General features: G+C 34.4%; 1 protein-coding gene across 4 annotated transcripts in view; it reads right to left on the bottom strand.

Annotated features, from left to right (window-relative positions):
- The window catches only part of CNKSR2 (connector enhancer of kinase suppressor of Ras 2), a 256,343-nt gene that overhangs the window by 156,212 nt on the left and 85,058 nt on the right, over positions 1-15,073 (bottom strand). For all 4 annotated transcript variants that reach the window (XM_027096112.1, XM_027096113.1, XM_027096115.1 and 1 more), the window contains exon 5: positions 3,952-3,993. In XM_027096112.1, the coding sequence (XP_026951913.1) occupies positions 3,952-3,993 (42 nt within the window). The remainder of the gene's footprint in view (positions 1-3,951; positions 3,994-15,073) is intronic.

A 15,073-nucleotide genomic window follows, 5' to 3' on the forward strand; every position in this document is an offset into this window, starting at 1 on the left:
TTAGTACAGTATTAATGTTTTTGAGCCTTGAAATTGACTAAAACTTAAAAAGGTTTTATGAACGTACATGCCTAGCAATACGGTGTGTCCATTCTAATTTCATCAGATTCTCACCAGCATTTGGATATTTTTAGTGTGTGTTAGTGTGTGTATGTGTATTTGTGTTTATGAATCGATCGGTGAAAATTTGTATTTCATTAGTTTTACAGGAAATCCTTGTTTTCTGAGGATAACTGCCACTGGAAAGTAATGGTAGTCTTCGTGGTTTAATTTAGAAATACAGAGCTTGTCTCTTTAAAAATATATAAATTCAATGATATTTGCATTATATTTTTGATTTATCATTAAAAACCCTCATTTAAAAAATAGTAGTTAGAACTCATATACTTTTTTATTTCTCTCCATCTGTTATAGACTCAAAGTTTGTATCCCCCCCAAATTCATATGCTGAAACCTAATCCCCAGTGTGATGGTATTTGCAAGTGGAGCCTTTGAGAGGTAACTGGGTCATGAATTTGAAGCCTTCTTGAATGGGATTAGAGTCGTTATAAAAGAAACCCCACAGAGCTCCCCTTGCCTCTTCCACCATGTGAAGACCCTCTATGAATCAGGGAACAGGCCCTCACTAGACACCAAATCTACTGGTGCCCTGATCTTGGACAGCCTAGCCTCCAGAAGAGTGAAAAATGTTTGTTGTTTAAGCCACCCAGTCTACTGTATTTTTGTTAAAGCAGCGGGAACGAACTAAGACACCATCTCATCTGGTTTTGTTGTTCACCTTCAGGCCTTTGCTACCACAACCTTCCTATCCTGGAATTCAACTTTTGTTTCATTTATTTGGTAAACATATTCAAGTATACTTTTCAAAATGGTCCTTTACTGATCTTGCTGATCTAAAAATATCTTTTTATTGCTTTCACTTGTGAATGATAATTTAGTTAGATATAAACAGTTTTGCTTCAAAGGCTTATGGATTTTGTTCCATTGTCTTCTGGCAGTTAGGGTTTCAGAGTAAATATGTGAATACACTCTAAAATTTGTTTCTTTGAAGTCAAAACCTCACATCTCTCTCTTGCCACTGGTTGAATGAATGTAAAGTTGCTTCTTGCCATAGAAATTGTAAAATGTTACAGAAAATATCTTGAAATTTTTCTTTTTTTAAATTGAAGTATAGTTGATTTACAATGATGTGTTAGTTTCAGGTGTACAGCAGAGTGATTCAGCTATACACACATTTATATCTATTTTTTTTCAGATTCTTTTCCCTTATAGGTTATTACAAAATATTGAGTATAGTTCTCTGTGCTATACAGGAGGTCCTTGTTGGTTACCTATTTTATATACAGTAGTGTGTATATGTTAATCCCAAACTCCTAATTTATCCTTCCCCCCACCTTTCCCCTTTGGTAACCATAAGTTTGTTTTCTATGTCTGTGGTTCTATTTCTGTTTTGTATATAAGTTCATTTGTTGTTGAAGCTGTTATCTTTCCAACACATTTTCTGACTTTGTTGAGTAATCCAAATTTCCCTATTTCTATTTCTAAATTATTCTATTATATCTTTGTTTCCTATTACTTTCTTTCTTAGAAACTAACAATTAATTGAAGGTGGGTTATCCATAATCTATACTCCATAGCTATTATCTTCTCTCATTTTTTGTCTTTTCAGTAATTTACTAAATAACTGAGCATCATTAAAGTTTATCTGTGTCTCACTGTTTCAATTTTCTTCAATATCGAGTCTGCTTTTTGCTGCTTTCAGCATGGTTTAATTTCTTTTTCCATGTTCTGAGTTTTAGAGACTGTTTTCTTAGTCCATATTATGCTCAGTTTATAGTGGCCTTACCTTCTTTATAGTATGGTATTCTATTTTAATAAAACAATGTTCTTTTAGTTCTTATTGAGAATATTAAATAGATGTTCTTAATAAACTTACTTCATGGGGAAAGATTTTCTTCTAATATATGAGAGGATACTTCCTCTTCTCTTTCCCATTCTTTTTCTTTACTCATCTTTAAATAGAGATCTATGTCAGGAAAAGACACACCTTACAACTTTCCTGAGCTATCTCAGTTTGCCCAGGTATTGAAGAACACTCTGATGCTTGTACTGCCTCTGGAATTCCTAGGATAGAGCAGGTTTTCATAAGTGATAAGTTCTCCTTCCTCTTGACAAATGCCTCCCTTACCTTCCAGACAAAATAAAGATATTGGGTCTGGTCTGAGGCGGTTTATGTTCTAGTGCATATCTCAAGCTACTGTAATCTCTACTAGGTTATATGAGTACACATACTCACCTTACATATTAAGAACAAAGTCTCTTACAAATATTGAATCATTATGTTGTATACCTGGAACTAACATAATTTTATCTTAGTAAATTTTTTTTAATTGTTAAAATTTACCTTAAAAAAGAGCAAAAGCTCAAAAAATGTTAAATCACTTGACTAAGGTAGTCAAGTGATAGATAGAAAGTGATAGAACTAGGATTCAGACACAGATTTTTAGACTCCAAGTGATTTCTTCTATATTACAGGAAACCTAGAAAGAGACTTTTCTGAAAATTTTGTTATAAGAAAGTATTCCATTGTAAAGTTAACTATGCTTCAAAAATAAATAAATAAATAAAGTATCCCAGCATTACATACCAAGTGGAATACTATACTATTTTATTATTTTTAAAAAATAATTCTTACTGTTAGAAAAGTAATACACAAGTATACAACCTTCTAGTGAAGGCTGGGCCATCCTTGCGTAAAAAGGCCAGGAAGGGCAGTAGAATAATAACATGAAAATACAAGCGCTTTCTGAGCTGAATTGATTGGTTAATGCAATCCACTGTCTCAATCATTATCAGACAAGATCTTTAAATTCTCACTAGCTGAAATGCAAAATCGCCGAAGTAAATATATTGCATTTATTTCTAAACTTCTTCAATGTTATTTATGCTGTCACTCATATCTAATAGAGGTGAAGTTATTAGGGCAGATGAGCATTAACCAAGAAATGGATTAACAAAGAAAAGCAGCAGCAAGGGCTTCCCTGGTGGCGCAGTGGTTAAGAATCTGCCTGCCAACGCAGGGGACACGGGTTCAAGCCCTGGTCCGGGAAGATCCCACATGCTGTGGAGCAACTAAGCCTGTGCGCCACTACTGAGCCTGTGCTCTAGGGCCCGTGAGCCACAACTACTGAGCCCACATGCCACAACTACTGAAGCCCACGCGCCTAGAGCCCATACTCTGCAACAAGAGAAGCCACCGCAATCAGAAGCCCGTGCACCTCAACGAAGAGTAGCCCCTGCTCATCACAACTAGAGAAAGCCAGTGTGTAGCAATGAAGATCCAATGCAGCCAAAGGTAAATAAATACAATAAATAAATTTATTAAAAAAAAGAAAACCAGCAAACTTCATTAAGAAGAAAGAAGATGCCTTTCTACAAAGTATAATGTACTCATAACTCAGTATTTCTAGTAATAAAATGAAACACATGCAAAGTCATGAATTGATTCAATAAATATGGCCAAGTTAAAATTTAGAAGGTTGGTGAACACAGAATCAGAGTAAAGGCAGTTTGATTATTTTATGAAGTACTTCATCCAAATGACAACAGAGGTAAATTATCTCTGTTATACAGCCAAATACTTTGATCTCTTTTTGTCACAGGTCAAGAGTGAAAAATTCTTATTTCAAATTTCCTTTTCTCTAGATTCTTTATTGCATTTTAACCTTGCTACATACTACAATCTTAAAGTACTGTGTCATATTTTTCTATTAAGTTACAATAGAATGGTTATAACTAATATAACCTGTTACGTTTTGATCTTTTTGTACTTTTCCTATAAAATATACAGGGCTCACTTTTTTATAGGCTGTAGCTTTTTACTTAATAGCTAGTTAAACAAAGGAATACATATTTTGTAATGAAGGTGAAAATAAATCCAAGTATACTTACCACATGAAGAATTTTATTTTCTGTTTCATATACAGTACAATCCTAAAAATAAGAAACATATACATTAATTTTAAAAAATCAAGCATTCCTTTTAACTAATATATTCACATTGGTTAGCTCTGATGGTCAGTTACAGGGATTTTAATTTTTGCTTAGCTGTGTTTTCTAATTTTACTAATTTTAAACACACATAATAAAGGATAATATACATTGAATAGATATAAAAACAAATATTGGAAAAATTACTATAATCATTTCCTGTCTAAACTTTTACATGTGATAAATGTATTTTGTTGAAATATTTCCAACATTTCAAATACTGATTTATTATAGATTGGAACATTAAGAAAAACACTAGTACTTATTTCAATAGTCATATCAAAAATCTCAAAAATACTTTACTGCAAGATATTAAATACACTTTTATTATGCACTTAAAATTGATATATGCTACTAATTAATATCAAGTTTATAGTTCTTGCCTAAATTTGAGTTCCTGAAATTACAAAAAAATTATTTTTAAAAATTCACCATTGTCTTTTTATCTGCAATTGCTAGACTTACAATAAGCAGTAATATAGCAAAATGATCTTTGCTTAGAAACTTCGTGTTTCTATGGTTCAGTTTACTCAAGGACTTTATAAAATGGGCATGATATTATAAGTAAACCAATAAGGATGTGTGAGAATCAAATGAGGAAATGAAATAAATGGCTTAGCACTATCTGGCATACAGTAAATGATAAAAACATTTTAAGTATGAATTATTGTTGCTCTGTATCATTTAAAAATTTTAAACTAATTACTTTTATGTTAAAATATAAAGTTAACTAATTATTATTTGGCTATCTAACTTTGAAAAAAATATCCATATTCCACAACACTGCATATTTCGAGGAATGAGAATCCATGTCATTTTTTCCCCTGAATTTAATTTTGACACAAAGGAATCTTACTCAACATAGCTTTTGGTAATGCCACTTCACCACAATACCTTGTCAGAAGAAGTACATATTCTTATCGGGCCAAAAATTTTAAAGTTAAATTTGGCCTAATTCATTTCACAAACTAATAGAAATACTTAAGGATTGGGCCTTGCCATTCTGTACCAAAGGAGAAGTTTGCTGCAAACACCATCATATCTGTGTCTATATACTCATATAAAGTCAACTCTTAATAATTAACTATGAATTATGTGTACAGAGGAGCCAAGGTGTAGATAAAACATTTATATTTGGAAAGTGCATTTGTACTTACATCTGAATTTGGAAGAGTCCAATTTTACAGAATTAACTTCAAACACAATTACACTGGGAATAGACGATTTGGGAAAAGCTGGGAAGTTGCCCAGTTTCCCCATGCTGCCTCTACAGCTAGCTTCAGCTGTAATGGATGCAAGTTTCATTAATTACCTACCTTCCTAGAATCAGAGGATATGATTAAATGTTCAAACTTCAAAGGGATTCTTCTCAAGGAAAAAAGTAAATATGATCTAAATGAAAATTCTGCTAGTGATAGAATAATCACACAGAGTAACTATTTCAAGTCTCTTTAAAATATACTCTACTTGTACATCCCTAGTATGATATAAGAAAAAGAACTGTTAACCAAAATCTTATACTATTTTCAGTAACCATATTGTTGGTTTGGTAGTAGTGTTGTTATTCTGTTACTGTTTTGTTGAAACTGTTGCTACTGCAGTGATTTTTCAGATTTTACTTCTGTATACATGTGAGAATCACTTGGGGGGAGTGGGTTAAAATGCTGATCCCTAGGTCCATCCCCAGAAATAGAGATTCAGTAGATCCAGAGTACGGGTCCTCAAGATGATTTTGATAAAGATAATATTTTGAGAAATACGTATTCTATTTCATAGGATATCATGTGATAGAAGAATACCAAACCAAATCAAACCAAAAATGATCAAATATATAGAATCCATAAAACAGTAAACTGCTTTAAAAACAGTATCTGCTAGCTCACTCTAAACAGTTCTCAGCTTCTCAGAGCTTTGTGTTTTGGTTACACGTTCCCCCAATTTATTGATTGGTTTTTCTTTTTTCCTGCTAGTAAACTGATTTCTCTTTAAATAGCTTACTACTTTGAATACTGCTTCTACTTGTCTGTATCTCTACCTTCTTTCAGCCAGAATGCCTCTTCATTATTGAAAACCAAAGGCTTTCACAAAGGTTGAGACACAGCATAAAAAAAACAAAACAATAAAGCAGAACAACACAAAAAGCACATATTAACCTGCTGCTTTATATTAGGGAGAAGAATAGAAACTAAATGACTATGTTCTATTTAGTTAAGCTATAATTTCTTGGAGTTCATTTTATCGTGCTAAATATTTATATAGCCCTAGGTACTTTGAGGGAGTCATCTTATCAGTAAGTTATTTTATTTCCATCAAATTGTGATTTTAAAGTATTTGCTTCTGAAGTGTGGGTTTTGTTACCACTTAGGGCCAAATCTTTCCCCAAAAGGTCATACCCTCAAGTTTTAAAAATAAAATCGCACTGCATAGGGAGAAATCTCCATTTTATGAACTTATTCATACTATGGAAAGGCACACCTCTGACGTTCTAGTTATTTTTAGGTTAGGATTAAATTTAGATTTTTAAAATTGGATTTAGAGCTATGCCACTATATACTCCCAGGAATTTTCTTCAGTAGCTCATGCTGTCTTTTACTGTACATGCAAAATAACACTTGCATTCCTTCTTTATCCTTTTTACATATAATGCTTATACAAACCATGTGATGCACATTTAAATGCCCCAAATTCCTAATATGACAATATTCATAAAAAAGAGGAGTGTTTCTTCAGTTTTGATCCCTTTTTTTCTTAGCAAAATAAGATCACCCACACAGGATCATAATCAGTTACCCTTTCTGTGAAACAATGATCCAGTTGCTATACTGAGCAGAATACATTAAAAAATTCCATCAAATATTTTACCATAAATGTTGAATACTTTGTCACCTGGGGATTAGGATGCTCAGTACAAGTAATATTTCTCATCAACTGTGTATTATAGATAGTCACAAGAACAGTACAGAAGTTATTAATATTGAATACATAAAGAGAGAGTGAAGAGAAATAGTGTATGTCTCTAATGTTATATACTATTCCATGGAACTTTATAACTATAAATGCTATAAATTTTCATCTGTATCTTTTTAGTACATATATTATAGTACATTTATACAAATAATATAAAAAATATTGCTTTGCTTACAATTTTTTTTTTTCGCATCTTCTAAATGCAATTCACTGTCAGGGACTATTGCGTGATCAAAGATAAATTAAAATTGGTCCTTGGCCATTATTTCATTATTTAGTAGAGAAGTAGGTGAAACTATTCAAATAATAATACAACGTAAACAAGATAAATGCTAACAGAAGATCCCCCTAAAAAGGAGATAAATCCTTACTTGTTAACTCTGGAATGACCTTCTGGAAGAGATGATATTTTAGCTGGTCTTAAATAGCTTTTAAATCTGGAAATTGGGGGTTCATGAGGAAAGATCGTTCCAAATTATGTGAACACACTGAACAAAGGCACAATCAGGAGTAAGCAAACCAATTTGGCTAGAGTGTAAGGTATGTGGGGTGAGTGCAGTGAGAAAGAAAGCTTAGAAAAACATGTCATATTGTGGAGAGCTACTAATGATAGGCTGGAGGAATTTTGTTGTTTTAAAGGGAATAAAAGCTTTATTTTTGTATAACAATCTATTTTGAAGACCCATTCTATTAGGGTAGCAAAGACTTAACTCAGTCGATTGACAATTTCTTGTGACTTTCATTTGGGTGAGGTTGAAGTCAGGGTAGCTTACCTAGTGCCATGGTTGGTGTTAAACAGCAATGTGAATGATAAGCGTGTGTGTGTGTGTGTGTGTGTGTGTGTGTGTGTGTGTGCTGGGGGGATACAGGGGTGAGGTGGGGTGGGGTGGGAGCAGAGTTCAAACTCTATGGTCTAGCTTAACAACTCAAATAGACATCTCTTGTTCCTTTTCTCATAGTTCCTTTCCTCTTATTCCTTTCCTTTAGTTACAGGAGTAACTTTGGTGCCAGGTCTCAGATGGAAGAAACCTGGAAAGTTGTGTACCTTTCTAGACATACCAAGTAGACATTTCAACTCTAGGGAGGATGAATAAGTATGCTCTTTACTCTGCTACAAGGGAGTGCTCACAGATGTGTGAGTATGGGAAGTATGTGATCAAACGTATGTTTTACGAAAATGATGAGGAAGAAAGCATGGATTTGGAAGGGAGAAAGGCTGGAGGCAGGGAGGTCAGTCGGAATAATTTTTCAATAGAAAATGTGATATGTAATTAGGACTTGAACTGAGGTTATGATGGTGGAAGGGGAGATGAGGAGAGGTGGATGACATACATGTAGCCAGGAATGAGTGAACTGGGTGACTGATTCATTAGATACAGAGAATAATGGGGAGAGGAAAGTTAAACATTACCCCAGGGCTAATGGATGAATAACGCTGTAGAGATGATAGGAGGAGAGAATTTAGGGAGAATAAAATAATTCTATTTTGGGCATATAAAATTAGAAGTTGCTGAGAGGACATATACAAAGCTGTCCAGCAAGTAGCTGAAAAAGCTGAAGTGGATCTAGAATACAACCAGATCTGGGAAATATTTACATTAAACAGACAATTAAAGGTACAAGAAAAACAAACAACAATGAATTCATCAAAAAAGAATATGTGTAGTGAGAAGATAGCTAAGGACAAGATCAGACAATGCTTATGTTTAAGAGCCAGATGGAGGAAGAGTTAGTTGTGTGGTCAGGAGTAAATGGAGAAAGTGGTGTTACAGAGACATATCTAATACAACTTATAGTGATAATAGAGTTATAATAATATATTCTATGTCTGTGCTATCTAATTCAATAGTCATTAGACATGTGTGGCTATTAAGCACTTGAAATGTGGCTAGTGCAAATGAGGAACTGAATTTATAATTTTACTTAATTTTAATTAAATTTACATTTCAACTACTACATGCAAGGAATTCCCAGGCAGTACAGTGGTTAGGACTCTGCCCTTTCACTGCTGTGGCCCAGGTTCAATCCCTGGTCGGGGAACTAAGACCCCGCAAGACGCGAGGTGCGGCCAAAAAACCCCCCAAAATTGCCACATGCAGCTAGTGGTTACCATGTTAGACAGCAGTGCAGGTCTAGAGAAATATACTATAGTCCATCCAACAGTTGGAGAAGCCATTTACCAAGAAACAAATAACAGTAAGAGCAATATCTGGGAAGAAAACATAAAGGGATTTAATTCCCAGTCATTAACCAGATCCTTCAGTTTTTTTTTCCTTCAGCAAAGGGCAGATTCCAGTCTACTATGACATCTACAGTAGCCACACAGTACAATGACACCAATTCTCTTTGTAAGGTAATATATGGAAAAGCATGAAAATGAATCCAAAGTACCCATCACATAGCTTTGTGGGCACAGAGAAAGCAGTGCCAGTGATAAAAGATTTGCAATGGATGAAAGATAAAAGTCCAAACTAAATTAAGATTCATCAGAGACAGAAAGCTGACTGAGTGTCCCGAGTACAAAGAAGAATGTCCACGGTGAATAGACAGGCATCGACATCCTTCCTGAACGTGTTATCAAAACGCCACAGTTTCATTCTAATTTCAGATAAATGTCATTGGCAAACAAGGCAGAGGTACAATAACCCCACAACTACCTCCTTGGCAATCCCTTCACCGTTGTGACTGACTCAATGACCACATACTTGTTAGTCTTTCTGATGTGATTTTGGAATGAGAAGAAGAATGTTCATGAAGGATGGTATCTGTTGAAATTTTAAAATGACCAGTTTTTAAAAGAATTGGCTAAGATTTTCATTAGGTTAAATAAGGTTACAAGTTGTAACATAAAAAGTGCAATTAACAAAGAATGGGAGGACAATGTGTGAGTGGGCACGACCTTAGAGGCCATCCTAGTCTTTCTGTTGGTGAACATAACCATATTCTTCTGCATCTTGGATCATATTCCTCTTCAAAATACTGCTCCAGTTCTCCCCCAGGAGGTCATCTAAAATGAAACCCCATTTGACTCTAATCACTCTCGCCTTCCACTTGACAATGAAAGACTAATGTTCCAACAGTTGAAAGGGTGTGGAAACTAATCTTTTAGCATATAGAGACTTGGGGGTACAAGCAGAAGTGAGTCTGATTGTGTTTTTCAGCATCTAAGTGCCTCTCCAACAAATGCAAAAACCACTGAGGCTTTTCAAGATTGAACTGTCAAAAGGCATAAAAAGTAAAAATGTCAAGTCAATGTACCATTGACTAGAAAACTCATTAGAGTGAGATTGTGATCCTGTAACTTTAATAGCTTTGTTTTGACAACTTGAAGGGGCAGTGAATGAGTTAATCCCCATTATGAACCAAGTTTGTTTATTCTGCATGTCTTGAGTCAAGACCTAAATGATTTTGAATGGCCAATCAGATAACTACTAACTGTACATATTTTATGTTTCCATCAGTAATCTATATGTTAGTCTTAGTCTTTCCCATTAGATTGTCAATATTTTCAAAGAAGGAATCTTATATTCAACTGCACTGTCTCTTTAATTTCTCAAGGTGCTCTGACACTCTATAAATAAAATGTGAATTTATCAGTTATGATTATTTTCTTCCATTAATTCTCTATTTTCATATTCCACAGTAAATATTTAACACTGGTTTTATAGGTTACGTGTAAAACAATGAAACTTTTAAAGCCATATTTTTAAAACAAAACTAACTGCTATACAAACTAGTACAGTACACTTAGTCTCTTCATACTATTTTGTACAAAAATAGAGTTTCACAGTTTTAAAATAACTTTAAACATGAGTTTGGTTTTAAACTTTAATCTGCATGATCTCAGCAGATATTTTCAACAAAAATAATTGGGCCTTTCTCAGCATGAAGATTCATATTATGCAAAAGATATCAAGAATTTTATATTCATTCAATGAAGCTAAAATTTCTTTGTAAGTCTCTCTAGCTTCCACATGTTCAAGTTACTTACTGTAATGACCATCTAACATATCACAATGAAAAGAAAATCTATAGGGTCTAAAATTGGGAGACAATTTTTCCCTTGTGACAAATTCAACTAAAGAGTTCAAGCAAAGATAAATACCACACCCCATTACAAATAAACATATGAATTAAACATTAATTCTTCAATTCAACATCATACACTTGGCTGCCAGAAAATAAATGGAAGTTATACTATATGTGAAACAAATTCTAAGTATTAGTTTACAAAATTCCTTAAGCTCATGTATCTTTGTCCTTTTTATCTACTTAGAATGCACTTTCTTGGACAAAATGAAACCATTTCTTTTCAGTAACTGTGTCCAACATATGAAAAAGTGCCACTTACCTGGGCACTCAATAAATATTTATAGATCACTGATGATGATAAGATATTTAAATCCTAGACAATACTAAACTGTCCGAGTAATACTATTAGCTCAAATCTAGGCTTAACGTGGTACACCTTCACAATAGATATTACACAAAATCAGTATCCATTTAGTGTTTCCTAGTCATAACACTGAATGATTATAAGGCAGAATTTTATGCTTTGAAAAAATTCGAGAAGTCTCCCCCTCCCACCAAACCTACCACCCCATATTCCAGTAGATTATACTTAAAATACCAAGAGACACACACATGCATACAAACACACCATTGAGGGAAAATAAGAAATTCTTCAAATTCAACCTTTACCAAGCTGTTTTCTTGATATTTAAAATTTCAGCACCTAATTTTATTGTCTCTTTCCTTATATTCAAATAAACATTGTTGTCCTTAAAATTCTGGTATAATGCTATATTGGAATTTTTTAGAGATTCATTACTGTAGCAGATTTGTATTATGATTTCTAAATATATACTTTCTTTTTTTAAAGGAAAAGTAAACTTCCCGGAGCCACTGATGTTGGCCATGGATCTATGACTTACTTTGTTCAACAAAATGTGAGCCGAAGTGCTATGTCTTATTTCCACGCAGAAACTTTAAGAACCAGTACATAGTTCACCATGCTCTCTTTTCCCTCTGCCAGCAGTGTTCAAGAAGAGGCTACTCTGAGCTTTGAAGTGAAGAGGATGTGGAGAACAGCTATAGCAACCCACGATGGACATGGAACATGACCACTGGACATGAGTATTATTAAAAGCCACTAACATTTTCAGGTTGTTAGTACAGCATAATCTAGCTTACTTTGACTGATACAATCCTCCATAAAAGAGGGAGATACAGAACACTCAAGCAAATGAAGACCTAACCAACGCAGAGTTTAATGCAGTAACTACTCTATGAATTTTACATACCGTACCTCTTCATTTCAGGAAATATGAGGTGCTATATCACTCCTCACACAATGTAATTCACAATTAACCTCAGACTACATTCTGCTACCTTCATGCAAATCTAGTCTTTTCCCATCTTGTATTTTAGAGAATTTTTGCCTCATTTTTTAAAGTTTGATTCCTGCTCACTTGCCATAATTAGTTAATTCTGACCAGTTCTTCAACCTGCCACTATCAATTACAATTTCAATCCATTATTTCACTTGTGTTAGGGCCTAATTTCATCTGAATTACCTATCTGATGTTGGTGGTTATTCTGACCCAACCCAAGAGGCCTGGGTTATTAAAAACTACTTCAGCAGCAGGGCAAAATGCCTCAGAAAATCAGTGCCTGTAACTAGTAGCTCTATATTTTCTTTGATTTGCTGCATTCAACTTATGTAAGTATGAAAATCTATGTCATAGATTTCGTGTAATGATTCAATGATATAATCCATGTAAGGCATAATATAATTCATAATAAATGCTAAAAATGTTATTATTATTCCTTCTTGTTTTAGTAACTCTAGTTCCTGCCTCTGTCTGTTGACACCACATTAGTTTCTAGCACTGGTTCTCCCCTTATTACAAATGCACAATGACCATTTTTGTTAATAACTTATATTTGGTGTTTCAAAGGACAAGTCTAATCCCTTTGGATATGCATGTACGGCACAGATAGACTATGAGTTGATAACTACAGTTGTAAATTCAAAACTTTAACTAGTCTCTTTTATAAAAGTGTGGGCTCTGGGTTGATATCACCTACCAATAGTTGAACCTCCTGATCCATAGTTCTCAGTCATTCATACTGTGCTGTGATGAAGTCCAGGGAATATGCATGTTTAGCAAGCTTCCCTGGGTGAATCATGGTCCATGGACCAACCATTGGTAAACACTGTTCTTGATCACATACATTTTCTTCCCACCTCACGTTCATCTCATACTAAACCAGTGAAGTGTGACTATATCACGGTTGTTATCAACTTTGGCTCCACATTAGAATCAACTGAGGCATCATTTAAAAAATACTGATTACAACCCCACCACAGAGAGTCTAATTTACTAGGTCTTGGATGGGACCCAGATATCAGTGTTTTTAAATAAAGAGTTCTTTACTTGATTCTAAGATGAGGCCAAACTTGAGAAACAATGAGCAAGAAGTATGAAAACCATGTCAAAGCACCTGGATCTGAGTCCTGGCCATGTCACTAACTGACTATGTCACGGTCCCTCTCTAAAATTCCATTTACTCATTTACAAAATTGGGATGACATCTGGTCTACCTACTTCACCTGATTATTGTGAGGAACAAATCTGATAACATGTTGTAAAAGCATTTTGCCAACCTCAAAATAGTAATGATACTATCGCCTGCCTATTACACTTTATATAGCCCTTTTTTTCTTGCTAATACTTTTTAAATGTCATAAGGAATAGGATTTATCCAGATGATGTGGTTTGAGGGAGGGGTTAAAAAGATGAACAGAAGAGCCAAGGGCCAAATACATTTCAATTTTAAAAGGCAGTTCAGAATCTTTGTGGGGAGACAGGGCAGGAGAACATTTGTGCAGACAGTTTAAATGGGAGGAAACAGGAGGCCTAGTGAGATATTTAGTGGTGTGAGGAGGGCTGTGGAAAACAGTGAGACACTGAAAAGGAAATTAATAGTTATGGTATTAATAACTGCTGAATAGTGCTAGGGTAGACATTTCAAAAGGCATTAAAAACTTTGCAGATAGCACTTAAATAAGAGCAAGATACACAAGAAAATATTTGCAGAACCAGAACCAATAAAGTTACCTAATCAAACCTTTTGATTTTTCCCTTTAGGTACTTTGATAACTCCTGCTATGGCACTGCATAGTCCAGTAACATCATGTTCTATATTCCTTTAGGGCTCAGGTTTCTAAATTTGCTATCAGATCAAAATTGGAATTTTTAAGCTACAAAAGCATTCTAAATGCTACTCAGAAATGCACACATGGATTTATTTGGGGAGGGTGGGAAGCAGACTGGACAGTACTAGGAACCTTTTTTAGCTCCAAAACCAGCCCTCCCCTCCAAGCTTCTGATCCTCTCCACAATAATTCCTTTCCCCTCCCCTCCCCAATTCACTAGCTCATTACCAGTTTCACAAGGAGACTGGTGCCATCACCACTGTCTCTCCCAACTCATCTCCCTGGAGTTACAAGCATTAAAATGAGAAGAAATAGGAAGAAGCAGCCTTAAAATTTTAAGGACTAATTTTGTATCTGTAATAATCATGATATACCTGGATTTTATCAACTCTGTTTAGTTCTCTCTCAGGTTTTCATCAGCATCAGAATCAGTTACGGCAGCTACATTTAAAATCCTGTAACCCTTTTTTACGTGAAATTTTATGGGGAAAATTAATCCTTTCATTCTTTCAACAGACATTTATTTGCCAGGCACTGGAGACACAGAGGTGCAAAAGGCAGACAACTTGCATTCACCACTGCAAATCTTTTCTTAAATGGATTAGTATTACTTTTGGCTTGATTCTTTAAAAAGAATCATCACAATACATTACAAATGGGAGCATATCAGGGATTCTCTTCTGAAAAACTGACCACCTACAAGGGTTAAGAATCACCTAACCCATCTTTCTACATCTGTTTCCTTATATATAATATAGCAATAATGGTAAAAGTTCTATCTTCTTGGAGTCTTTGTGAGAAAATTTTAAAAGGCTCTCAAAAGGTGAACTGCAT

This window comes from Aethalodelphis obliquidens, unplaced genomic scaffold (assembly GCF_003676395.1).
Source record: "Aethalodelphis obliquidens isolate GAN/ISIS:26980383/991018 unplaced genomic scaffold, ASM367639v1 scaffold99, whole genome shotgun sequence".
Lineage (NCBI taxonomy): Eukaryota > Metazoa > Chordata > Mammalia > Artiodactyla > Delphinidae > Aethalodelphis > Aethalodelphis obliquidens.